At 39.0% G+C, this 26,491-nt stretch overlaps 1 protein-coding gene across 2 annotated transcripts in view; it reads left to right on the forward strand.

Moving 5' to 3' along the window:
• Positions 1-26,491, forward strand: part of LOC149225012 (biotin carboxyl carrier protein of acetyl-CoA carboxylase, chloroplastic-like) — a 58,397-nt gene that overhangs the window by 13,039 nt on the left and 18,867 nt on the right. For both annotated transcript variants that reach the window (XM_089386412.1, XM_089386413.1), the window contains exons 4-5: positions 1,744-2,074; positions 2,265-2,336. In XM_089386412.1, coding sequence (XP_089242538.1) covers positions 1,744-2,074; positions 2,265-2,336 — 403 coding nt within the window. The remainder of the gene's footprint in view (positions 1-1,743; positions 2,075-2,264; positions 2,337-26,491) is intronic.

Genomic DNA, 26,491 nt, shown 5'->3' on the forward strand with positions numbered 1-26,491 from the left:
CAAGTCTCCCTCCATTTTACCCCAAATTTGGCTTTTTATCACAAGTTTTCCTCCAATTACACCAAATTACCTGATGCTACCCCAATAACATCAAGTAATAGGTATCCCCCTTTACAAAAGATTATAGGCTATGGGGTTAAATGGGCTATTTCATCCTCCCTTTAGTAATTAATTAGAAGAGGACATTACACCATTGAGAAATCCTTCTCAAATTTGGTAGCAAACTTGTTCATCTCAGTTTCTGCAGGGGTTGCCACCTGCTTTTGTTGCTATTTCCATTTTCCCTTATTCTTGTCTCAATAATTTGATGCATAATGCCTGTGCTTATGACAAATGAAGCACTTGATTCTATTCAAGTTCTTCTTCCTTGGTTGCGAGGTTGACTCATCATTCTATCCCTCACCCTTGTTGGGTCCTTTTCCTTTGCTCTTCTTTGTTTGTCCAAATAAGGTTTGGTTATCATCACCACCTTTCTTGCTGGCCTTTGAATTTGTCCAAGTCTCCCCCTGGATATAGTCATCCCACAGTTTCTCAAAAGAGGGAAGATTATCACAAGCACAGTGCCCTTGAAAAATGCTGGCAATAAAATGGTGTCACAAACCATCATCCCCACAATTGAAAGAATGCCCCATAGCTAGATTCATGCAGTCTTTATAGTTCCTTGGAATAGTTCATTTCTGGCTGGGATTGGTTGATTTTCATGAGTCAAGCCAATAGAAGACATTCCATATTCATCCTTACCACTCAGATTGATGTTCTATCGAATGCATTTCTACACTTCATTCAGATTGTGGTGCATAGTGTGATATGTTGGCCTTTCTAGCATGGGTAGTCTAAGGAAGCTTGTTGAAGTTTCCATAAATACACTCTATTCTATGAATATAGGGCAAACCATTCAGATTAGGGTGCTCAGCCTGATATGTTGGCTCTTTTGTAATACTGTAATATAAGACCTTTTCACCAATAAAAGAAAAATAACTACTCTATGCCTAGCTAATGCACATTACTTTAGATTGGAACCCTGGTATTGTGTCATAAACCACCATCCTCACCATTGAACCAATGTCACATGGTTCGGGTTCGAGTTGGGGTTCGACAATGATTAGGTTCGATTTGAGTTCGAATTTTTTGATGAAGTTCGGATGAGGTTCGCCATTAGGTTCATCTATATATATATATATATTAATTTAAAATGAATTCTAGGATAAAATAGTAAGAAATAAACATCAGTAAACGTCAAAAATGCTATCACGGACATGGAAATTACAAGGATAAATTTCAAGCTCGAGTTGTGACATGAAGTTATGAGTTTTGATCTATGGACTTGATCAATGGCTATGAGGTTCGATGAGGTTCGCCAAAATTCGAACCTCAAGGTTAAAGTTCGACAAACCTTGTGACATAGCATTGAACTAACTCCCCATTGCCATATTCATGCAGTCTTTACAGTCCCTTCTAAAAGTTTGTTTCTGGGATTGGCCGATTTACATGAGACAAGACAATAGAAAACAATCCATTTTTATCATTACCACTCTAATTGACACTATCATATGAATTTCTGCACTTTGTTCAGATTATGGTGCTCAGTTTGATATGTTGCCTCATTAAGGTCTGTTGCTTTAGATTTCGATGCTGTCCTTGATGAAAATGAATAAAATCAGAGAGTTCTGTTAGAAATCACTTCCATTCTTCGGTGGTTTAAAGAGTGATAAATTTCTTTGTGGTTCAATATTTGTGTTGCAGGCTTGTGGATTCTCGGGATATTATGGAATTGCAGCTGAAACAACAGGATTGTGAAATTCTAATTAGGAAAAAGGAGGCATTGCCTCAGCCTCCTGCTCCATCTCCACCTGTAATGGTACATTCCCTTTACCCGCCAGCCCCAGCTCCACCACCATCACCAGCTGTTGCAACTGATCGACCGACATATGACCTTGTTCCTGCTGGTCCTTCGACTCCTACCCAACCTCAGGCTCCTGCAAAGCCAGATCAATCAGGGCAAGCAAGTTTTAAATGCCCTATGGCAGGAACTTTCTACCGCAGTCCTGGCCCTGGTCAACCACATTTTGTTAAGGTAATTTCCATTAATGGATAATGTGCTTGCAACTAGTGAAAAATGTTCAGGTCCTCTTGTTGGTATATATTTTTGCAGGGTGTTAACTAGGCTTATGATTGCTCTGTAGTTTTAGGGGGTGTTTAGTAGTCTTGGTAAAATTGTTAAAGTTTACGTATTTGGTTAATTGAATTTAATGTTTTTGTCACAGGTTGGAGATAAAGTCCAGAAAGGGCAGGTGATTTGCATTGTTGAAGCCATGAAACTGATGAATGAAATTGAGGTAGGAAGAGTTTCTTTACCTGCCCTTTATTGATTCTTACTAACGAGCAACTAAGGAGGTTATACTCATATGAACGTGTTAGAATACACAAGTAGAAAATAACTTTCGCGAACAAAACATAAATCAAATTGAAATGAGGCACATTAGAAAATTACCTTAGATAATAGCGTGAGATTAGCAACATTATTGGTTTGAGTTTTGGATTTTGTGTTTGAGCACAAGCAGAGAGTATGTATTACAGGACCTTAGAACTTAACACTGAAAAAGGAGCACCTTTTTTTTGGGCATGACTTGCTTCCCTGATTCTTTAGAAGAAAACGAGGGCTAAGATGCAAGCTGTAGAAAGATTATAATGAGAGCTAACAATTTACTAGCACCAGAGTGAAATCAGGCATAGCTCCATCTTGTTAATCATAAAACCTAAATTTTCTCCATTACATAAAAGCCATTCTTTCATATTTGATTTGTTCCTATTCCAGGGCATTGTGTTTCAAGACACAAAGGGATGACTTGCTATTCATGCAAGATGAAGAATTCATATTTATCATATTGATCAATCATATGTGCTTTACCTTCTGTTGCACATAATCATTGTACCTTTTGCATTATGGAGGCTTTAACAAGTTGCAATGATTACACCTTTCCTTCATCCTACCAAGGATTGGTTTGCTAGATTCCAGGGCATGTATGCATGAGACAGAGCACAAGAGAAGAATTCACTATTTTATTCAATGATTTGGCTCTGCTTAAGAACATGGATTTATAGTACAAAATTTGTTTTAAAAAGAACATTGAAGATAAGATTGATTACCCTATCCAAACATATTACTTTTAGCTTTTGCTTTTCTTAGATGCACCTACCAAATTAAATGCTATGCACATTCTTGTCAAAATGGGTGCTTATTTAAAATAGTTATCACTCATTTTAACAGCTGATCCTCCCTTTGTTGATTGGAATAGAGAAGGGTGGGTTTTGCTTGCCTAAGTACCAAAGGCAAGCAAAGGGACCCACAAGACAACCACTTAGTAGAATTATTAATTTAATTAACTATTTCCTAAAGTGGACTTAGGTAAAATTTAAATTCCTAAAGTCAAATTATGATTAAATCTCATCCCTTCATTAAGTTCTAATCTCAGCCATTGAGAGTGATGGTGGGGCCTCTTACCCACCACTTTGTGGGTGACACCCATAGGAGTTAGTTTTCTCCTAAATGATCCTCATCCGGTAGCGAGAAGCACTTTGTAGCTCCCAGACTGCTCGATGTGCCATTTTCTTTGCCACTTGAGCCGGCCATGTTTTCCCTCGCCCATCTGTTATGATTGTATGTTTGAAGGTGGGCCTTCCAAACTTGAAGGTATGAAATTTCATTGGGTAGTTGGGTACTTTTGTTTCCTTGTCATGGATACTTTTAGGCATGGATTAGTGGGGGGATTTAGCATAAATAGTGGGTTAGGTCTGTATTCTTGTCTCATCTGTCCGATTTGATGGTTAACCTTGTATCCTAGTCCCATGGGATCTCCTTTACTTGCTACTAGCTTTAGGGATGACACTACATGGGAAACCCTGATTTTGGTTGTGTGGTCCCGCTTCCTGATACCATATACATTAATCCCCTCTACTCATTACAACCCCGTTCATCACTTTTCACATCTTGGGCCACAAGGAGTTAACTTCCCCCTCCCCTTGTCCACACCTTGGATAGCGACTGGAAAGATGCCCTGGAGGTTGATGCAGCTAAAAGAAAAGGAAAATGCATAATTTGGCCACTCTCAACAAGAAATGTACCATAAAATGCAAAAGATGGCTGAGACATACAAATTTAGCACGTGGGAAAAGGCCAAACATGAGCCCTACCCCTTATTTATGGCCATCACCTTGGTTCCTATGGGCCCTATATGAGCCCCCTCTATTATTAAGGAACCCATGATTGTCCCAACCCCTGGTGGGCATTGCATTGCCCCACCTTAAGGGGGTATCCACCCCTATACCCTACACGTCATGGTCTCATCCCCTAGAGCTCCGAGCAGTTATAAAAAAAAATCAATCAAAGACAAAAGGCATATGAAGAAGGATGGAAAAACAAAGGTTGGGGTAACTCATGTACCACGATTGCTACCTCCTACATTCATGGAACCAAGTGTGGGCTTCCCTTATTATAGCTACCCTTGTACCATGGCATGTGGCTTGGAGCCTCCCCCTTGGTCCCCTGCTCTGTTCCACCATTATATCACATGCCACCTATCACTTGATTGATGTACCATGGATATGTCACCCCCTTTAAAGGCAGAAACCACTTAATAGAGTCCTTGGTATCCACCACCATACCCTACATGTCATGGTCTCATCCCCTAGAGCTCCGAACAGTTATGAAGAAAAATCAATCAAAGACAAAAGGCATATGAAGAAGGGTGGAAAAACAAAGGTTGGGGTTACTCACGTACCATGATTGCTACCTCTTACATTCATGTAACCAAGTGTGGGCTTCCCTTATTATAGCTACCCTTGTACCATGGCATGTGGCTTGGAGCCTCCCCCTTGGTCCCTCGCTCTGTTCCACCATTATATCACATGCCACCTATCACTTGATGGATGTACCATGGATATGCCACCCCCTTTAAAAGCAGAAACCACTTAATAGAGTCCTTGGTTAACCCTTTTATTGGGCTTGGAGACACATGTACATGCCACAACCCACTATGGAAGAGCATGCCATTATGAAGTGCCCACTTGTTTTCCAGGATTTGTAAGCTCTTTAACTCAATTGCTTTAATGATTTGTTGTACTAGAAGGTGAGGAGACACATTGAATCTTATGTAGGATTGTAGGTGGCTCCCCACTTGGGGTTTTGTCTCCCTATATGGGGTCCAAGCCATCTAGAGGGTCACATTGGCACTTGTAGGCTGAGCATTGAAAGCCATGGGCTCCACCACAACAGAGAGCAATATTCCACTAAATGGATCCCTCAACACTACTTGTTGATTGCTCGTGTTCCACCTTTTGGATGAGGATGCACCTGGACCACCTTGCCCAACTGACTTCACACTTGCATCATGCTCTTGGCAGATGTTCCAGGGTCCAGATGAGGATGTGTCTCCCCATAGGAGATAATGGGAGAATTTATGCCATCATTCTAGCGCATGCAGATGGTATACATGCATTATTTATCCACTTAGAGATCCATGTGGCTGTTGTGCCCCCACACCCATTTGCTTGGATATCAAGGGGCCACCCCTTTGATTATTATGTTTAGAGCCTATTCTCCCACATTGGTACACTGTGGACACCACTAGGCCTCCTCAATGGCCCAATGACTCATTATGCATCCTATTTTGCCTTCTTGAGAGGCTTTGCCTTTGTATTATTGAGCTACCTTGGTGGGCTTGTCACTAAGTCATGTCATTATTGTACATTATTCTATTATTTGGGGCATTATTAGGTTAATTAGGCTATTCGAATGCCCTATTGGATTGTATAAATAGATAAGTGGCTCATTCATTCCTCTCATCATCACTTGGATTTGGATCATTGTTTCTTCTGGAATTTCACTATAGCTATTGGAGGATGAATTGGAGATTCTTTAGTGCATTTTGATGTTTGGGTTAATGCTATTCAATTTTGGAGCTTCTCTCTTGCAAATGTGATGGATGGATATCCTTTTTCTACCATGTAAGTTTATCTTTTATGTGAAATTTTCATTATATGTTTATTGTATTGAATATTGAATCATGATGCTACTTATGCTCTAAATTATGCGAAAATCTTGAATCACTTTGGTAATCTTGATCTATTGCATGCGCTATTCATTGGGCAAGAAAAAGAGAATGTTCCTAGAGGTTGTATTTGAAAACCTAACCCTAAAACTCCATTATTTGACAAGTCACAGTATAAATCCTTGTTGTAGCTGGGTAGCTGCTTCATTAGGGCATGCAATGCTGCAATTAGGCTCCTTGATAAAAAAACCCTAAATCAATCTCATTCTTGACTCCATTTTCCCAATAGTCTAGGCACTGGTCCTAGATCCTTGGTGATACATTAACCTAACTAAATATCATTCTTTCACCTCTTTTCTTCCTCTTTTCTTTGTCCCATAAAGATAAGGAGATTTTCTAGGGCTTGGTGCGAAATTTTAGGGAGGAGGAATTTTAGGATTCCGTTAGGACAAGTTTCTTCATTTATGTCTCCTTTAGGCACCCTCCAGTTTTGAACGAATTCCCACGTTGGAATTTCAACTAAATTGATGCCCTAGCTATCACACCAAGAGGGAACCCTTGATGCTGCTTTGACTTGGGGATTTCTTGAAGGTGTGCCGTTTGTAGTTCATCATTCAATACCTTTTCTCTTAACTATAGGTAATCATTGGATGAGCCTTTACCATGGTATATCTCTCGACCCTTGGTCTCTTATTGTATTTCTCTCAAGGGGTTTTTTGTGGAAAGTCACCCTAACTTCTCTCAAAGCTCACACTTTAATTGAATCTTTCCGTTGAATGAGCCATCCTTGCCTGTATAAACTCATCAATCACAAGTGAGGGATTTTGGAAGTTTTGATCTTAGCAATTCATCATTTTTGAATATTCATAAACCCAATGTCATCCTTCCCTCGAGCCTTTCTGGGAGAGCCCTTCTTTTGCTTCTAAAACAAGCAACCTATTATTTGAGCCTCTCTTGTGAATGGTCATTAGAAATCACATTGTGCATCATTATTGATCTCATCATTCTAGTGATTTCCTTATATCGAGACTCCTCCCAATGGTGAAAGTTTGTAAAAAGCAGGGAACATTGACTGAGGTGACAATGGGTCCTTGTCCCATCCTGGCTCCAACTGGGACATGATCTCTCAAAAGAGTGCACGGATGTAGTCGAATGAGGAGGTCATGAAAACACCAACAATCTCTTGGGACCACAGGCTTGTCACCTGCACATATCACAAATCGAGCACACGTGGCAACATGTTTTTGTGGCATCTTATGATCGCCCATGCTTAATATTAGACCATAAAAATTAATGAGAAATAAAATTATTCTAAATGCAATCTAGGTGCAACTAACCTATCACGATGATATTATATGTTGTTAGTTCTAATGAGAAAATCAACATGCAATGCATCCTACCCAAACATGCATATGCTACAATGTCAAATGCCCTCAGGGTAGTGATTTTTAAGGAGTTGCCCATTCATGGGAAGAGGAACAGACTCTCTATCAAGAGTTTCTAAATGGTAAGAATTTGTACTAGCTATGTCAACTATCTTGAAGGGGCCTATCCACAGGTTATCCCACTTTTTATGCATGCCAGGCTTTTCCTGTCTTTTATCCCACATAAGCACTAGGTCTTCGGGTGTAAAGGCCTTATTTAAAACTTGTTTGTCAAAAGCAGCTTTCATTTTATTGTGACTGCAACCAAGCTAGTACAAGGGCTTTCCTTCCATTTTTGTCGGCCTCAATGAGTTGGTCAATACAGGGTTGTATAATGCCTTGCTGTTCAGGGAAAGCTTTTAGGCATTTAAGAGTGGGCAACTGAAGTTGGATAGGTAATTTGGTTTCAGCACCGTAAACTAATTGGAATGTGTTATATCTTGTTGATGCCTTTACGGTTGTTCGGTCGACCCATAAAGCATACTCAATCTTGCTATCCCAACTTTGCTTATTTTCCCCAACCGTTCACTTGATTATTTTCACGAGGCTCTTATTGCTTGGCTCAACTTGGCCATTTCCTTGAGTGTAATAGTTGGATGAATGTGACAATATTATACCATATTTATTACATAGGGATGTCAAATCCATGGAATCAAATGCTTTAGCATTATCAATAACAATCTTGGCGGGGACACTAAACCTAGTAATAATTTTATCCTCAAGAAAATCCATGACTACTTGGTCAGTTGCTTTCCTAGTTGGCATGGCTCAACCCATTTTGTGAAATAATCAGTGGTGGTGAGAATCCATTTATGCCCATTGCTCGAGTTATCTTTGAATTCACTAATGAAATTAAGGCCCCACTGTTGGAAGGGTGCATCTACAATCACATTTCTTTAGGCATGGCGGTGAGTTGTTTTTTCCCGACAAATCACTGGCATGGTTGGCATCGTTTTACAAAAGTTCAATGTATCAACAAAGATGGTTGGCCAGTAATAGCTAGCCCTTAGGATTTTGTAAGTGGTAGTCTTGGTGACGTAATGTCCTCCACATAATCTTGCGTGGAATTCTTTAATTAGTTTCTCAGACTCTTCTTTATTGACATATTGAAGGATCACTCCATCAGGACTCATCCAACCAAGGTCATCTTGGGTCAAACAAAACTTGGCCACCTTTAATCTTAGGGCTCTTCTTTTATGATCAGCCAGGTGAGGGGGAGCCGACAAGTTGCACAAGTAGTAGATGATGTCAACATACTAATCATCCCCTTCGAGTTCAATAGAGGTGGCACATACCTACTCTTTTTTTCCTTCTTGAATGGCTTCGTTATTGTTTTCAGTCAACATTTCAGCCAAGCCTTGACCTTTGATGATTTTCTTGGGGTGTATATGTAGGTCATATTCCTGTATTTTTGCTACCCACTTCCCTCTAGACCCAAGACAATCAGTTTGTGATAACATGTCTTTCACAATAGGGCAGGGAACAATAGCATATATCCTATTGTACCCAATATACGCTCTAAATACTTGAGACTTAACAAGGGCATAAGCTTGCTTTTCAATGATAATGTATCTTGTCTCAACGTCATGAAGTGGTTTACTATAGTGTATCTTGTCTCAGCGTCACAAAATGGTTTACTCATGAAGGCTATTGTTCTCTCTCTTCTTTCATCATCCTTTTGGATGAGTATACCAACGATAGTATCTTTAGAAGCGAACAAATAGATAATGAAATCCTTGGTATAATCGGGGTTGGCTAAGATAGGAGCAAAAACAATTCTTTCTTTGTCCTCAAAACCACTATTCTTCATACCGGTGTTGAAAATATCGGTATCGGCAAAATATCGGCGAGGCTCCAAAAAACATCTTATCGGCAATATCAGCGAAAATATCGGCAAGCATAAAAAATGCATAATATATTCATTTTTTTTCTTCAGATTTCTAAACATATAAAGCAATAACAACATGAACTAAACACATTGGCACATAAATATGAAGAAAGCACTGATATATATGATGTCAAATAGAAATGGTACATAAAACTTCAAAGGCGATACCCAATCCTGCTGATCCTTGATAATTGTCCAATCAAGGACTCAAACAAAATAAAATCACATATCCTGTTGATCCCCGATAGTTGTCCAATCAAGGACTCAAACAAAATAACATCACATATATAAAACTATAAAAGTATTTCATCATCATGAGTTATAAACTTGTATATAGCAAAAGTTGCAAAACAAATAAAACTAGCAGCTATCTATCTGAGACCATTGGCCTCTCCCTAGCAGCTTTCTTTTTGTCTTGTTCAGTGATTGCTTCAAGAGATTTTTGTATAACCTTCGCACTAGAAACCATACAAGGCATTACATCTGCATCATGTGTAGGGAGTCTAGCTATATGGTATTTCAATCGTGTAACCCATCCTGACATCTTGGTCCCACACAATTTGCATGATATATATGCCTGATTTGCCCCACCAACAGCCTCCCCATACTCCCAAAATGGATCCAAGGCTTTTGGCATATTTGACATTTGTAGTGAACTAATTCAAACCTAGGGCACAAAAAAAAAAAAATTGGCATTAAACCCCCCAATACAAAAAATAATAAGTAATAACCACCTCATTTAAAAAAAATTACTACATTATTTGCATTTTGCAATGTGAATGAAAAATGGAAATAAGAGGGTGCATAAGAAAGTTGAAAAAAAAATGAAGCTTGCTGTCCAAATATGGAGAAAACCCTTGCATTGGCTCATGGGCATGAAAATCATAGCAAATGGAAAAAAAACAAAGAAACAAAATGTTGGTAGGCAAAGAGGCAAGCAAGCATAACTATAAATCTATGAAAAATCATTAACATAGGGGTTTTTAAGAACATACATGTTAATGGAAGAAATGAAGTTTGTCTCACTGTTCTTCAATCTTTGATCCACAAAAAAATCTTAGTTGGTGGTGATAATCGTTGTTTGATCCTCAAAACCTACTTGACAACCACCACAAAACTCTTCCCCTTCCTTTTCCAACACTCAGAAACAGAGATGAAGAAAAAAAAACGATTTTCCCTTTTTCTAGCCGCGACATGTTGACACCTAATCCTCAGCGGTTGGGTGTACCCGGAATGTGAACAGTCATCAAGTAGATGAACTGATCAGTCACATTCCTGTATATAAACAATAGTTACCTAATGAAATAATCAATCAGTTTTCTTCTGCCAAGAATGGAGTTAACCTGGCTTGACATGGTATCAGAGCCAGTCCTTAGAATAGTCGTAACTCCTCTCATTGATTCTCTGCGCATCGGTTTACACTGCCAGCACTGCCTCTGTCCTGACATAACGCTCTCTGGCGCACCAACGCTGCCTCTGTCCTGACATAATCTGCTCTCTGGAATTTCACCAAGAAGCAGGCGAACAATTTCAGCCCATCTATTGCACTGAATACGGAAGCCCCAAGCAGATGCTGGAGCTTTATGAGCTGCTTTTCGATGTAACGCAAGAAGTGTACCTTTTGAGCTTCGACTGCTATGGAAGCCGCAGCAGGAGGTATTGAAACACTATACTAGATAATAATTATCATCTCATCTAGATATCTCATCTCCAATTCATTGTCCCTGCAATCGTTTCGACTGCTCTCTGGCTTAAGTATTTTACACAAATATTGTCTTTGAGGCTGACTTTGGTTTCGTTTCTGATTAAAGGGAGCATCAAAACCTCATTTAAGTTTGAATCCTTGTAGTTACGTTCTGAATTCGGGATTATGATCAGGAATTGTGGTACTTACAATTTACAGCATTGATTTTGCTCTGGCATTATTACATAAATGATGTCTTCATGAGATCGATTAAACAATGTGAAGGTTCCATGTTGCGTGGCGGTAGTTGTTTTACGGTGTAGAGCAAGAAGACAAGTGCGCAGCACAGACATTGGGAAACCCTTGTATATTCAGATCTTTGAGAATAAACTCGCAACAATTTTTGATGTAGCACTTGTTACAAGCAAAGACCCTTTTTCCAATCTAATATTACATCTGAAGTGTATGTTTGCAATCAGTATAGCCCTTCTATCAAAAGGATTGTTATGAGATTTGCGACTTGGTTATGAAATGATTGAAATTTTGGAAGATCTCATACCAATGCATCTTGCAAGAGACTCAATGTGCTGAAACAGTGAAAGTTTAAAACGTGCTCCTCTTTGCTAAGATAATGTGATTTTGATGCGCTGTTTTTTGCTGATGAACCGTGCTCCTCTTTGCCAAGTCTCTTATGCTTTCTCAAATGGTGCTCTGTGTTGGTTTATTTGACTAGCGTCTCTGTGGCTTTGCCGTATTCATTGAGCTATCAGCATATCGAGGGGGGATTTTTTCCTTTCCGACATACGAGAGCCATTGTTTTCTGTTAATATTAACGTCATGCTGAGGCAGTTCACTTCTCTTGGCTAATCATTGAGGTATCGAGTTTAGCAGTAAAAAAAAATTTTCACTGTTGAATCCTGTATATATATATATATGTGCGCTGTGGTTATATTAACCAGTGTATATATATTATGGTCTTCATTTGAATGAGTTATAAACTGAGTTTGTAGATATGGAATATAGTGAATACAGTATCCTCGGAGGGATTTGAAGAAACAGTATATAAAAGTATTTGAAATCTGTTGCCTTTTTGAATACTACTTCACTGTATATCAGCAGAAGTTTTTTTTTATCAACAGAATTTTTTTTATCAGCAGAGACATTTTTTTACAGAATACATTCAATCATTTCTATGGTAGGAATAGTTCTCACTGGCAAGGAGAACTATCCTGAATGGTCCCGGATGGTAAAACACACCCTCATCTACAATGAGTTGTGGAAGGGAGTGTGTGTCGGAGAAGGAGACAATGACCCAGTACAGCCTACATCAGACAAAGAGCTCGTCATTTGGGAAAACAAGAACAACAAAGCCTATGCATTAATCGCAGCATCTGTAAATGAAGAAGTAAGTCGCCATATTTCATCATATTCAACTGCCTTTGAAGCTTCACAAAAGCTGAAAGAACTTTATGACTCACATTCTGCACTTGAAGTTGTTCAGCTCATGATTAAACTCTTCACTCTTGAACTAAAAAATAATGATCCTCTTGCTCTTGCATCTGAAGTAAAATCCATAATGCATGATATCAAATCCACTAAAGTTGAGCTGGATATCCCTCTTATTGCTTTTCTCAAGGCACTTTATCCTACTTACTCCAATTATCTTGAGTCTATACAAGCAAATGGAAATCTTAAAGATATAACCTTTGACTCTCTTGTGAAAAAGTTTGCTGAAAGAGAGAAAGCCTTTGGAAAGAAGACAGTCCCTGAATCTTCTAAAGAGACTCTTTGCCTTGCTCAAAGAAAAGCATCCTGCTCAAGATTCTACAAGAGGAAGAGGTGGACGAAGAGGAAGAGGAAGATACTTCAGAGGCAGGGGGGGCAGACATTCTCAAGGAGAAAAAGCAGATCTGCATTGCATTCGCTGCAAACGAAATGGATCACATGATGCTTCTACATGCAAGCTACCATGGGACAAAATTGAGCAGAAAAGAAACCAGCAGAAAGGTAAAACTGATGATACAGACAAAGGTAAAGCACCTGAATCCGCTCACTATATTGAGGCACAATGTAACATTGGAGTAAATGAAGATTTGTTTAATGCTTCACTTGCTTCTTCGAAAAATGATTGGTTGCTTGATTCAGGAGCAACCTGTCATATGACTCATAGGAAAGATTTTTTTGAAGATTTCACTGACAATGTTGATGGAGCAGTATACTTTGCAGATCAGTCAAAAATCAAGCCATCAGGGCTTGGCACAATCAGGCTTAAACTGCATGGTCTTCCAGACTTTCTTCTGGATCATGTTCTATATCTCCCACAGCTCAAGAGAAACTTGCTGTCCTTGGTCCACATCCGCCAGCAAGGTCACTCCATTCATATGTTTGATGGCAAGCTTGAGGTAAGAAAAGCTTCTGACCACTCACTTGTCATGAGGGGAATAGAAGAAGAAAGGCTTCTCAAACTGCAAGGAACCTCTGCTCATGCACAACATTTCTCATATATTTCTCATCATGAAGAAGGTACACTTCCATCAAGTTTATTATGGCATGCTAGATTTGGACATTTAAACTATGACAGTCTCCGCTTATTGAAGAAAAATGGTGTTGCTGGTTTGCCTACAATTCCTAGAAAACATAAGCAATGTGATGCTTGCATTCTAGGAAAGCATAGCAAACAGTCTTTTCATGATTCACATTCAAGAGCACATAGGAAGCTTGAACTCATTCATTCAGATTTATGTGGTCCAATGCCTGTTCTTTCTGCAAATGGAAATAAATATATCATGACATTTATTGATGATTACACCAGAATGTGTTGGGTTTATTTATTGAAGAACAAATCTGATGCTTTTCAAAACCTCTGCTCATGCACAACATTTCTCATATATTTCTCATCATGAAGAAGGTACACTTCCATCAAGTTTATTATGGCATGCTAGATTTGGACATTTAAACTATGACAGTCTCCGCTTATTGAAGAAAAATGGTGTTGCTGGTTTGCCTACAATTCCTAGAAAACATAAGCAATGTGATGCTTGCATTCTAGGAAAGCATAGCAAACAGTCTTTTCATGATTCACATTCAAGAGCACATAGGAAGCTTGAACTCATTCATTCAGATTTATGTGGTCCAATGCCTGTTCTTTCTGCAAATGGAAATAAATATATCATGACATTTATTGATGATTACACCAGAATGTGTTGGGTTTATTTATTGAAGAACAAATCTGATGCTTTTCAAACATTCAAGAATTTTCATAAATGGATTGAAAATGATGCACAATCTCATATTGGGTCTATTCGCACTAATAATGGAAAAGAATATACATCAAATGAATTTGAACACTATCTTCGCCAGCATGGGATTAAACATCAAACAACTGTACCTTATAATCCCGAACAGAATGGTGTAGCAGAAAGAATGAATAGAACAATTTTGAATATGGTACAATCCATGCTTTTCTTCAAAAATGTAAAAATAATGTTTTGGGCTGATGCTGTTCTATGTGCTGCATATATAAAGAATAGATGTCCATCTAATGCTATAAGAAACAAGACTCCTTATGAATTGTGGTATGGACATGTTCCTTCGGTAAAACATCTCAGGATCTTTGGTTCCACCTGTTATGCTTTGATACGAAAGGTACATAGAAACAAACTTGGTGCTAGAAGTCGTAAGTGTATCTTCCTCGGGTATTCAAACACATCTAAAGCATACCGCCTCTATGATGAAGTAAATAAAAAGTTTGTTTTATCTAGAGATGTCATTTTTCTCGAATCATCCAAATCTGACAATGTTGTTGAGCGGCAACTTGATCGCTTGGATAGATTCACAAAAACAAAATCATTTCAAGAATTTGATAATCAGATTCCACATCTTGAAGGTGGGATTCCTATACTAGAACAACATGTGGAATCTTCTTCTGAAGAACAATCTCCCCTGCATGAAACTCCAACAACAGATGATGCTTTAAGTGATGTAATTGATAGAATTGGGAGACTCAATCTTGATTCAGTCCCAACTCAATCAACAGAGCAGCCTAGACCATCTCAGAAAGGTCCCCCAAAGTGGCTGACAAAGACACTTGAAAGTGTTCATCCTGATGAAATTGGAAAAACAGGAACCAGAAATACAAACCGACAAGATGGAGGTGATGTAGATGACTTTAATTCACCTGTTGATATGGATGTTACTTATGATTGTGAATTGAACTTATCTACAGATTTTGAACCAACTTCCTTCAAAGAAGCTGCTTCTCATGATGAATGGAAAGAAGCGATGCAAAAGGAGTATGATGCCCTCATAAAGAATGGCACTTGGAAGCTGGTTGATCCTCCATTTGGAACCAAACCAATTGGCTGCAAGTGGGTCTACAAGAACAAATACAAAGCTGATGGCTCACTTGACAAGCACAAAGCTAGGCTTGTGGCAAAAGGTTTTGCACAGAAGGAAGGGGTCGATTATGAGGAAACTTTTGCCCCCACAGCAAAATGGGCCACCATCCGGACACTCTTTGCACTAGCTGCTCAGAACGGTTGGAAAGTCCATCAAATGGATGTAAAAACTGCATTCTTGAATGGAGATCTAAAAGAGAATGTTTTTATGTCCCAGCCTCAAGGATTTGCTGTGAAAGGACATGAACATAAAGTATGCAAACTTGTGAAGTCCTTGTACGGCCTCAAATAAGCACCACGAGCCTGGTATGAAAAACTAACAGAGCATCTTCTGAAACTCAACTTCAATCATTTTGATCTTGATGATGCAACTTTATTTATCAAGAAAGTTGGCAAAACAGTTGTATATCTTGTGGTATATGTAGATGATCTTTTAATGACAGGGAACAATGAAAGCTATATTGCATCCATAAAGAAAGAATTAGGAAAAAGTTTTGAAATGACTGATTTGGGCTATGTTCATTATTATCTTGGCATTGAAGTAACCCAACATCCAAAATCCATATTTCTTTCTCAAAAGAAATACATTGGAGATTTGTTAAACAGATTTGGCATGACAGAGTGCAATCCTCTTTCTACTCCAATGTAACAAAACTTAAAGCTCACATCTATTGAAGGAAAGGAATTTGAGGATGCAACAAAGTATAGACAGCTTATAGGAAGTCTCATCTACCTCACTACTACCAGACCAGACATTTCATTTGCTGTTGGAATCCTCTCCAGGTTTATGCAAAAGCCTTGTGAGGGACATTGGTCTGCTGCAAAAAGAGTTCTAAGGTACTTGAAGGGAACTCAAGACCTTGGAATCAAGTATACACAGGTGGACGACTTCAGCTTGATTGGATACTCTGATTCAGATTTCGATGGAGACAAAGAAATTGGAGTATCTACTTCAGGATATGCTATGAGTCTTGGATTAGGAGCTGTCTCTTGGAGATCATGCAAACAATCAGTTCCAGCAGATTCCACAACAGAAGCAGAATACGTGGCAGCAGCTGAAGCAACGAAAGAAATTGTGTGGCTCAGGAAAATTCTTGAAGATTTGCAGGTAAAACAAGTACAATCAACTCCACTCATGATTGACAACACCTCTGCAATAAAGTTGGCCAAGAACCCAAAGTTCCATGATCGTACTAAACACATCAATACTAAATATCATCTGATCCGACATCATGTTGAGGCCAAAGCAATCCATCTCCGTCATTGTTCCACAAATGAGAAAATTGCAGACATCTTCACCAAAGCGCTTGGAAGAGAAAAGCTTGAAAGGTTCAGAACGATGCTTGGACTCACCAACGTCCCTTCAGATTAAGGGGGGGAATTGTTGACACCTAATCCTCAGCGGTTGGGTGTACCCGGAATGTGAACAGTCATCAAGTAGATGAACTGATCAGTCATATTCCTGTATATAAACAATAGTTATCTAATGAAATAATCAATCAGTTTTCTTCTGCCAAGACTGGAGTTAACCTGGCCTGACACGACATAACACGCGCGACGATATTTTCTGTCATCTTGTGATATTTTGCCGAGATATCGGCGATATCTCAGAAATATTGCGATATTTTCGGGAGCCAAAATGTTGCGATATTTTCTCGGCGATATTTCGGCTTGCCGAAAATATCGTGATATTTCCGATATTCGGCGATATTATCATCACTGCTTCATACTGTGCCATATGTGAGTGTCTTTCTTCAAAAGGTTGTTTATGGGTTTGATGATTTCCGTAAAATTTGGTATGAACCTTCTCACTAAATTGATTTTGCCGAAGAATGACCTCAAGGCACCTTTGTCTTTTGGGGAAGGTATATTCTTGATTACTTGGATCCTCTCAAGGATGATGCTAATGCCATAGTTAGATACTACATGCCCAAGCGATTTACCCTTATTGATCCCAAAGATAGACTTCTTGGGATTGACGAATATATTGTATTGTCTACATTTTTCAAACACTTTCCTCAAATGCATGCAATGGTCTTTTCTTTCTTTGGAAGTCACGGTTAAATCATCCTGGCATATCTTCATGATCTTTCGAATGAGGTCCTTAAAAGCAAAAACCATGGCCCTTTGGAAAGTGGACCCAACATTGAGTAGACCAAAGGGCATCCTAAGATACGTACAAGTTCCCCATGGTGTGTTGAAGGCAATTTTCAAAAGATCTTCCTCATTTACAATAACTTGATTGTACCTCGAAAAACCATAAAGAAATGTCATCATTTGTGACTCGGTTATTCTTTGCAATAGGTTTTCCATATTTGGTAACAGGTAATTATCCTTTAGGCACACCTAGATCCCTAAAATTGATGCACATCCTATGTTGCCAGTCTTTTTGCGGGTGATCACAGGGTCGGAAATCCAAGATGGATGTCGTATGGGAGCGATAATTCCAACGTAAACCAACTTTTGAAGTTCCTCTTTGACTAGGGGGGCACGCTTGGGATTCATTTGCCTTAACTTTTGTCTCACAGGTTTTGCTCCTTCTTTGAGAGGGATGGTGTGTTGTATGATCTCTAGTCTATAGGCTTCAAGATTGTCATAAGACCAAGCAAACACATCCTTGAATTCCCTTAGTAATTTTTCGAGTTCATCCCTTTCTTCTTTGGATAATCCTTTCCCAATCTTAATTATTTGAGTGGAGGTTTCAGATCCAAGGTTGATGTGCATCATATCAGGTGAATTATGATTGTTAGGCTTGGTCATGTTATGATCATCCCCATCAAAATGCTACTCATTGATCAGATCCTCCTCCTTTTTGGGTGGTTCTCATGATTTTGGAGTAAGTTACTTATTTCTTTGTCATTTTCAAAAACAGGCTAGTGGTTTTCATAGTCAGGAATGGAAGGTAGGTAAATGGTGTCAACCACACATCTTCCCAATTTTAAGGTATCATTATCAATTATTGAGGAGGTAGACGCTTCCACAGTTAGGGCATCGACCACGTAGTTGAGGGATCGAGGGACAACTCGGAAGGAAACCTCTTTGAAACCTTTTATAATGTGAGTGATTCTTTCCTTATATGGTTTCAGACTTTGATGCTTGGTGTTGAAAGTTCCTCTTATTTGTGAAACAACCAAGTCAAAATCTCCTATTATCAGTGGTAGTTGAATTTTCCTTGTTTGAGCAGCTTCAAGTCCTAATAATAGGGCTTCATATTCAGCCACATTTTTGGTACATGCAAATTGGAGTCTTAAGGCAAACATCAAATATTCCTTAGATGGAGAGATGATGACAATACTAGCCCCAACCCCTAACTTAGAACAAGCTCCATCAAAATACATTATGCAAATTCCTTGCAGAAGCAAAGCTTTAACATGCTCACTTTTAAAAATCCTCCATTCCCCAAGCTCAGCATTTTCCTCGTTTAGGTGGTCACTGGGCTTTTCTGAAGAAGCAATCACGGGGGCAAAAAATTCATGCCTAGGAATGGATGCGTAAGAATTTTCGCTCATAGGGAGATACACACTAGACTTATCTTCGCTTATGGACATTTTTAGATCCTCTATCAGTTGCTTGGATATGATCATTCCCCATGTAGGATTCATTTCTACTATAACTATGTTTATGGTGAATTCTCTTTCAAGATATGTATGGAAAAAGACTCTCTCCCTTTCCACCATCCCATGTACCTTGACTTCTTCGTAATTCAAAACCAATTTATTGGTGCATTCTTTGGAAAATTTGAGTCCAAGCTTTCTCATTATACTTAAGGACATGATGTGGATTGGGCTCCCAGAATTCAAAATACAATTCCTCAAGGTGTGACCATTGATACCCAGTGCTCTATAAAAGGGGTCATGCACATTTCAAGCTAACTTGAGGGGAAGGCTCAAGGTAGCTATCTCTGGAGGTTTTTATTTGTAACCCTTTCTTCTTTTCTTGTTAGTTTTGGGCAATGTTTCTTCTTCATGAAGTGATGATTCTTCACCGTTTGCAGGAATGTTAGGGACATGTACTATGTTAATGGAGGTTTGTTTCATGGCTTGATCGAGATCAAAGGTGATGTCTTGAGCTTGAAGAAGATCAATAGGCTTCTTATTTCTAACATCAAAGGCCAATTTCCCAGTGAAAGCATTGAAGTATGCAACTAGGGTCACCTCTTTTGGGGGTCTTAGCTCCTGGGGAATAGAATGGATCATCATGTTGAATCTTTGGTTGAATTTTGCAATGATTCATTATCACCCTTTTTACTAGATAGGAAGCCCTTGTACAATTTGACTACATCCCTTTCGTGAAACCATTTCTTTTTAAATGCAATAGCAAAATCATCCCAGGAAGAAATGGAGGATGTGGGTAAGGATAGATACCATAGTCGGGCATCCCCTTCAAGAGTCATGGCAAAAGAGATCATGCGGGTGTCTTCACTATAGGATGGATCACATACACGATACTCGAAATTTGAGAGATGGTCTTAGGGATCTTCTTTTCTGGTGAATTTTGGCCTATCTAGGTATTTAGGGGGAGGACGAAGAAGGTCCACAAGAATATTGGAAAAGTCAAAAGGAGAGGAAAACTCGTGCTTATGCTTCCTTTTATTGAGTACCTTATCAAAGAATGGAGTATGAGGTGTTGAATCACCTCTTCGATGGTAGGTTAAGATTTCGAGGTTCTCCATTCTAAGAAGGGTGTTGTGGAGTCGTCAGAGGAATACCTATATTGTCGTTAATGAATCAATCCCTCAATGATTCACTAGGGAGGTAGACCTGCTTCCTCCCCAACAATGGCGCCAAAAATGTTGCCACTTGATCTAGTAGTAGTCCCTTTGTAACCCCTCCGGGGACCCCTGCTAAATTAAGTGGTAACAAGGCCCAGGGCGTAGAAGTGGCCAGATCGATTTGGCACAAGAGTGTGTGTTTTCTCAACAAAGAAGACTAGGGTTTTAGTAGACAACAAAGATTCAACGACCAAGAAGTGAGAGAGAGAGGGCCAAATAGCCCTAACTCAGTCAACTTTAGCGGGGCTGTATGATTTGCACGTGGGCGCACAAAAGCCAAGTTTTGCATCTGTACAATGTGTATAGGGCGTAGGAAGGCCATATTGCGCAACCGCGCAACATAGTGAGTGCACAGGAGGGTGTTCGATTTTCCTTGGGGAGTTGATCAATGATTTCTATTGTGAAAGGGAAGTGTTCCCTTGTTGTAAAAATTTCTGAAGATAACCTTTTTCTAAGATAATAGAAAACACACATAGTTTGCAGGCTTTTCCCCCAGAGTTTGGGTTTCCTAAGTAAATTTTGTGTCTCGTGTTTTTTTTCAATTTTGTTTAGTCCCGGCTATGCATGGTATGTTAGAAAACTCGGTGTATTTGTAATTTAAGTTTCCAAAAAAAATTATTTATATTTTTGGTTTCACACTTAGAAAATTTCAAGTCAATTGCTGGATTTTAAGGGAAACTAACATGGTATCAGAGCTTAGCCTCTGATTGAAGACCAAACAAGTTTTATCTTTAGGAGTAGGTTCTGCGATTTAGAGGGAGCGAGTTCACCGGTTCGACTTGGCCGCTAGGGTATCTGGACATTGTGAATTGGCAATATGGCTTATCAGGGTCTCAGATTTGGGGATAGGTTGGCCGGTGCGTCCAACTTCTGCTCATGGTATTGGTATCGTTAGATTTGAGAGGGAGTTGTTGGAAAATCAGGGTAATTGTAGATTCTCCTTGATAATTACTTGTGAGATTTGTTGGCATCTTATTACTTTATTATTTATTCTTCATCAAACAATTATCAAAACATAAAATGCATAAAGATCACAAGAACACAAAGCACACAAGGTATAGGCTCCAAGCCAGGGAAAAGCTCCACAATTTGGGAAACCCGGAACAATCCTCTTCTTATAGAATCAGATCAAAGTAAGACCCAAAGATCAAGACCTTCTCCAAGCTCCAAGTCAACCCTCCAAAAGCCTTCCTCAAACAAGTCAAAGTTTACCAAGTCAAAGATGGTCAAACTCCACAAATTCTGCTTCAACTTAAAGTCTCGACCCTCTACTTCAGGTTGACAATTTGGACTTGCAATCCTTGGCTCTGCAGCTCGCACAGAAACCCTAGATCTTTCACATGTGTGACCAAACCAGTGAAAATTATGATCTTCTTCTTCTTTGGGTTTTCTCCTTCTTCCTTGTCTTTTGCTCTTTTTTCTTCTTTTCTTGGGGCAAAGATCAAATGCTTGAATGTGTTAGTTTTTGTAGCATTGGACGGTGTTCTAGTCTCGAAACTTTGTGGAGAGGCTAAAACACATGGGTTCTCCAAAACCTAGAAATTATTTCTAGAAATTTCACCTAGAGATGGCTCAATTAAATTAATTGAACATAATTAAAAATTTCCCAAGTCTAAGTTTGGAAAAATGGTTAATTAATAGTCATTAATTGAGAAAGGTGAAAATTGTCCAAAAACTCACACAGATCAAGTTGGAGATGATCTCAACCATCAATTAAGTTTTAATCATGGCCGTTGGAGTCCCAACTAGAGATTATAAGAAGAGGTCGATGGGTAGATGGAGGATACACTAGTGCATATACTCAGTGGTCTGGGTAGTTAGATTTTCCAGTGCAGCTGATTCAGCTGGGGAAATCGAGCTAGTAGATCGAGTAGCAAGTGGCATAGGGGCAATAGATCAGTATTCCAGAGGAGATTCCAATTCCAGAGAGTCAGAAAGAGGAGGCCAGAATTTATCTCCAGGAGGTTGCACAGGGGCAACAAAGAGCCTCAATTGAGAAGTTCGATTTAGTTGAGGGGAAGCTTTTTTTTAGTTCCAGAGGTTGAGAAGATTTTCCAGTGTGTCGGAGAGATAGTTTCCCAGTCAGCAACAGGCATGACAACTTGATTTGTAGGAGTTTCGGCTGAGTGTTTGGCAGTCTGTGCAAGGGTGATGTAGAGGTTGTGCGGAGCAGGGTGGATGACTTGCTTTTCAGAGGCACTCAAGTGCCGGGATTGTTCGGAGAGGGTAAAATCCCTCAATATATTTTTGCCAGTATTTCTCTTGGATAGAATCGCCACTTTGGTGACATTTTATTGTACTCGGAAATTCTGTTGCTACATAATAATAAAAACCCTCATTGTTGCACCGATTTTCCCACATTGGAATTTTTTGGGGACATTTGTGTAAAAATAACAGTGTCATAATTTTGTGAGTGTGCTAGCATTTCTCAATTTTCGACATTTTTATTTCCTCAACTTTTATTTTATTTGTGAAGAAATTGTAGTGTGATTAATTCGATATTAATAAAAAAATTAATAAACTGAATAATCAGTTAGGAGAATTAATTCCAGTTGCTGCATTTCAAGGAATTTTCACATGGTATCAAGAGCATATTTGATCAGACAAGAAGCTCAGAGGCGGGTGGAAAAATCATCCAGATTCAGAGGGAGTCTGGCAGTTTGATTTCCAAATTTCCGTAGAGGCTGGTCAGGTAGTTCAAATTGCTGGGCAGAGGGTTCGTTTTTTCTACTGCAGGTGGCAAGAAAAGTTTGCAAAGCCCATTAGCAGTTCCAACAGGTAGTGGTGAAGGCAGGGAGCAATTCCGGTGAAGTAGATCAATATTTTCGTTGAACAGTTCTCTTATCTGGCCGTAGAAGGGTTTTTGCAGCAAAGTGCTAGAGCATAATCAACACCGGGTGGAAGAGAAATAACACACAAAAATACACTCAAGATGTCTTCAGTAAATTTCTCAGATATCTCCAGTATGGCCATGGATATATTAGATATTTAGGGGTTTCAGAGTTGTCTTCCAGATTGGAGGAAGAATTTGCTTGCTTATCTGGCTCAACTTCATAGGGAGTTTGGCATATAGATTGTGGAGTGTCAGCTTATATGATAGGGGTTAGAGAATATTTCTCTAACTACAATGAAGAGCAGATGGACTTACAAATTAGGATTGGAAACAGGGCTAAGTGCACTCCAGTGGGGAGAGGTACCATCGATTTTCAGAGGGAGTCAGGAGCAAGTACCAACGCTATAGATGTACTACATGTGTTGGAATTGGGTATGAACCTGATTTCAGTATCCCAACTCAGGATGCAGGATATGATGTTCACTTCGTAGGGAAGAAGGTGTTTGTCAAACACCCATGCTGGAAGAGGCTGAAACAGATTGGAGTTCGAAGCAACAGATTGTACAAGTTGCAGCTTGATTCTCCAATGGCACTAGTAGGCAACAACAGTAGCAGTGGGAAAGATCTGAATGAGCTTTGGCATAGGAGAATGGGGCACTTACATCATGGAGCACTTAAAATGCTCAGAGAGACAATGACCAGTGTTCTAGATCTTGGCATGGAACACATTGATGTGTGCAGAGGGTGTGTACTTGGAAAATATGCTAAGGCAACATTCCCAAGAAGTGACAGTAGAGTAGATGGCATGTTGGGACTGATACATTTAATAATTATGGTCCTATGTCCACTAGAGCTCTCAATGGGGCTGAGTATTTCATCACCTTTATTGATGACCATTCCAGGAAGACCTGGATCTACTTATTAAAGACCAAGGATGAGGTCTTCGATTGATTCAAGGAGTTTAAGGCTCTGGTAGAGAATGCGAGAGGGAAGAAGATCAAGGTGCTTTGCTCAAATAATGGTGGAGAGTATACAGATAAATACTTCACAGAATTCTGTGCAAAGGAAGGCATTAGTAAAGAGTGGACAACTCCCTACAATCCACAACAGAATGGGGTAGTGGAGCGGAAGAATAGATCAATAGTCGGGGCTACAAAATCGATGTCATATGACTAGGATTTGCCTAGGTTATTGTGGGTAGAGGCATGTAACACAACAATGTATATTTAGAATAAGATTCCTCATAAGGCATTGGTGAAGATAACGCCAGAAGAGGTCTTCTTAGGAAAGAAGCCTGAGGTAAGTCACTTCAGGATCTTTGGCAGCATAGCTTATTGCCATGTACCAGATGAGAAGCTTACTGAATTGGATCAGACTGTGGAGAAGGGGTTTGTAGTTGGGTATAGTGAAACCTCAAAGGCATACAGGTTCTATGTTCCTAGAAGCAGGAAGATCATAGTGAGACAGGACGTGAAGTAACAAAACAATGTATATTCAGAACAAGATTCCTCATAAGGCATTGGCAAAGATACCACCGGAAGAGGTCTTCTTAGGAAAGAAGCCTGTGGTAAGTCACTTCAGGATCTTTGGCATCGTAACTTATTTCCATTTGTTAATTTCTGGTAGCATCAGATGTGCCTAAGTCTCAAAATTTGCAGGGAGGCTTAGACACATGCATTCTCCAATACCCAAAAATCGTTTTGGGAAATTACACCTGGAGACAGTTTATATATATATATATATATATATATATTAATGGGACTTGTTGACCCTGCTGCTTACACCTACCTACAAGTTAGTGAGAAAAGCCTTCAACCCCACAAGGTGTAGTTGGTGGCAGGGAACTCAAAGAAGGGGCTATCACACTAATCCCGACTCTCTCCGTTTGAGCTATCTCCTAGGTTAGCTAAGTGTGGTGGTCCCTAATGAAAAGTTAAGTTAAAAGTTGAGTTTCTAAGAGAGTGTTATAGTTAAATAGATTATCTCTTTAAGATTTATAAACAAAAAATTGATATGAGCAATAACCATCATAAGGTAAGCATCAAATACATAAACAACTAGTGCCTTCCAAGTATTTGCTCTTGAAGAAATGAAATTGTATTTTGCTTAAAATGAAGTGAAATGCTTTCAAATGGAAAGCCAAAATAAACCTGAAAAGTGAAAAACTAAATGTTAGCACAAGATATTATAAATGCTTTGAAGATGAATAAGTCTACAAATCAAAGCATGGAAACTATCTTGCTCAAAAGGATACAAAAATAACTAAAATGTTAGACCAATATGACAACAAAGTATGTTACAAAAATAATCTACAAGGGGCTAGGCCAAAGAATATGAGCAAGCTCTTCTCTTTGACTAGCCATGACTTAGCGCTTTGAAATAGCCAGATATTGATAAATGAAGTACAATATGTAAAAAATAAATTTTTCCAAGTTTGATATTTTGATGCAAGAAATAAAAGATTTAAGAAACTTGAAAGAATCCTTGCAAGACACAAATAAGATATAGTGAGACTTTGGAATTCAAAACATGCGGGTTCTCCTTGAATATTTTTCAAGAATGGGTTGATTCCTCCAAGAATTTCCCCTCACGCTTGAAAAGTGTGACCAAATAATTATTTATCTACAAAACTTCACCACAAATCATTAAATCGACATGAAATTAAATAAGTGCAGTGGAAAGAATTCCTAGAGATACATTCATTATCCACTAGAAGATTTCTTTTCCTAAAGCAAATAATTAATTCTTATGCTAATATGAGATCGCTGCATACTAACATAACCTGAAACAAGCACGAAAGAAATAATGACATGAGGAAATAAATAGAAGCATAACAAGAAGTCAAGAATCTACCACACATGCAAGGAAAAGAACACCATCATGCTTTACCCCAAAGACTGTTGTATTATATTGCAAGTAGTGAATACAATTCCGCAAAGTCTCCTCAAGCACAATAGCTTGTATTACATCATCAAATGAGAGTTCGAGGCTCTATTATATAGAACTATGGGAGCCAATCCCAATGTAGAAGTGATTAAACAAGTGGCATGAGGTGACAGTCCTAAAGAGAAATTCGAATTTGTTGAATGGAGCTCCAATGCCAAGTGTAAAAATCGAATTCTGGCAAGTGGACATCATTTTCTTCTTCCCTTATGTGCCAAGTTCGAATTTTATGATGGAATGACAAGTGTATATGGGTGGTAACCCATGTGGGGACAATTTCCCTCAAAATTATCCACCAAATATTCTCCCAAATCCTCTTAGATATGCATTAACTTCACAAATTCCAATTGCCAAGTAAGCAACTTTTTCATTTAATGCCAGAAATTCGATTTTATTTAAGCACATGTCCTTTCTTTGATTTTAGGAGTGCACATCACCCTGTGACTTCACTTTAACTTCCCCATAATTTTCCACTTCATTTCCACAACATTTAGCATGTGTGGA

This window comes from Pinus tabuliformis, chromosome Q (genome assembly GCF_031772625.1).
Source record: "Pinus tabuliformis cultivar Carrire ecotype Pingquan chromosome Q, CPIR1, whole genome shotgun sequence".
NCBI lineage: Eukaryota > Viridiplantae > Streptophyta > Pinopsida > Pinales > Pinaceae > Pinus > Pinus tabuliformis.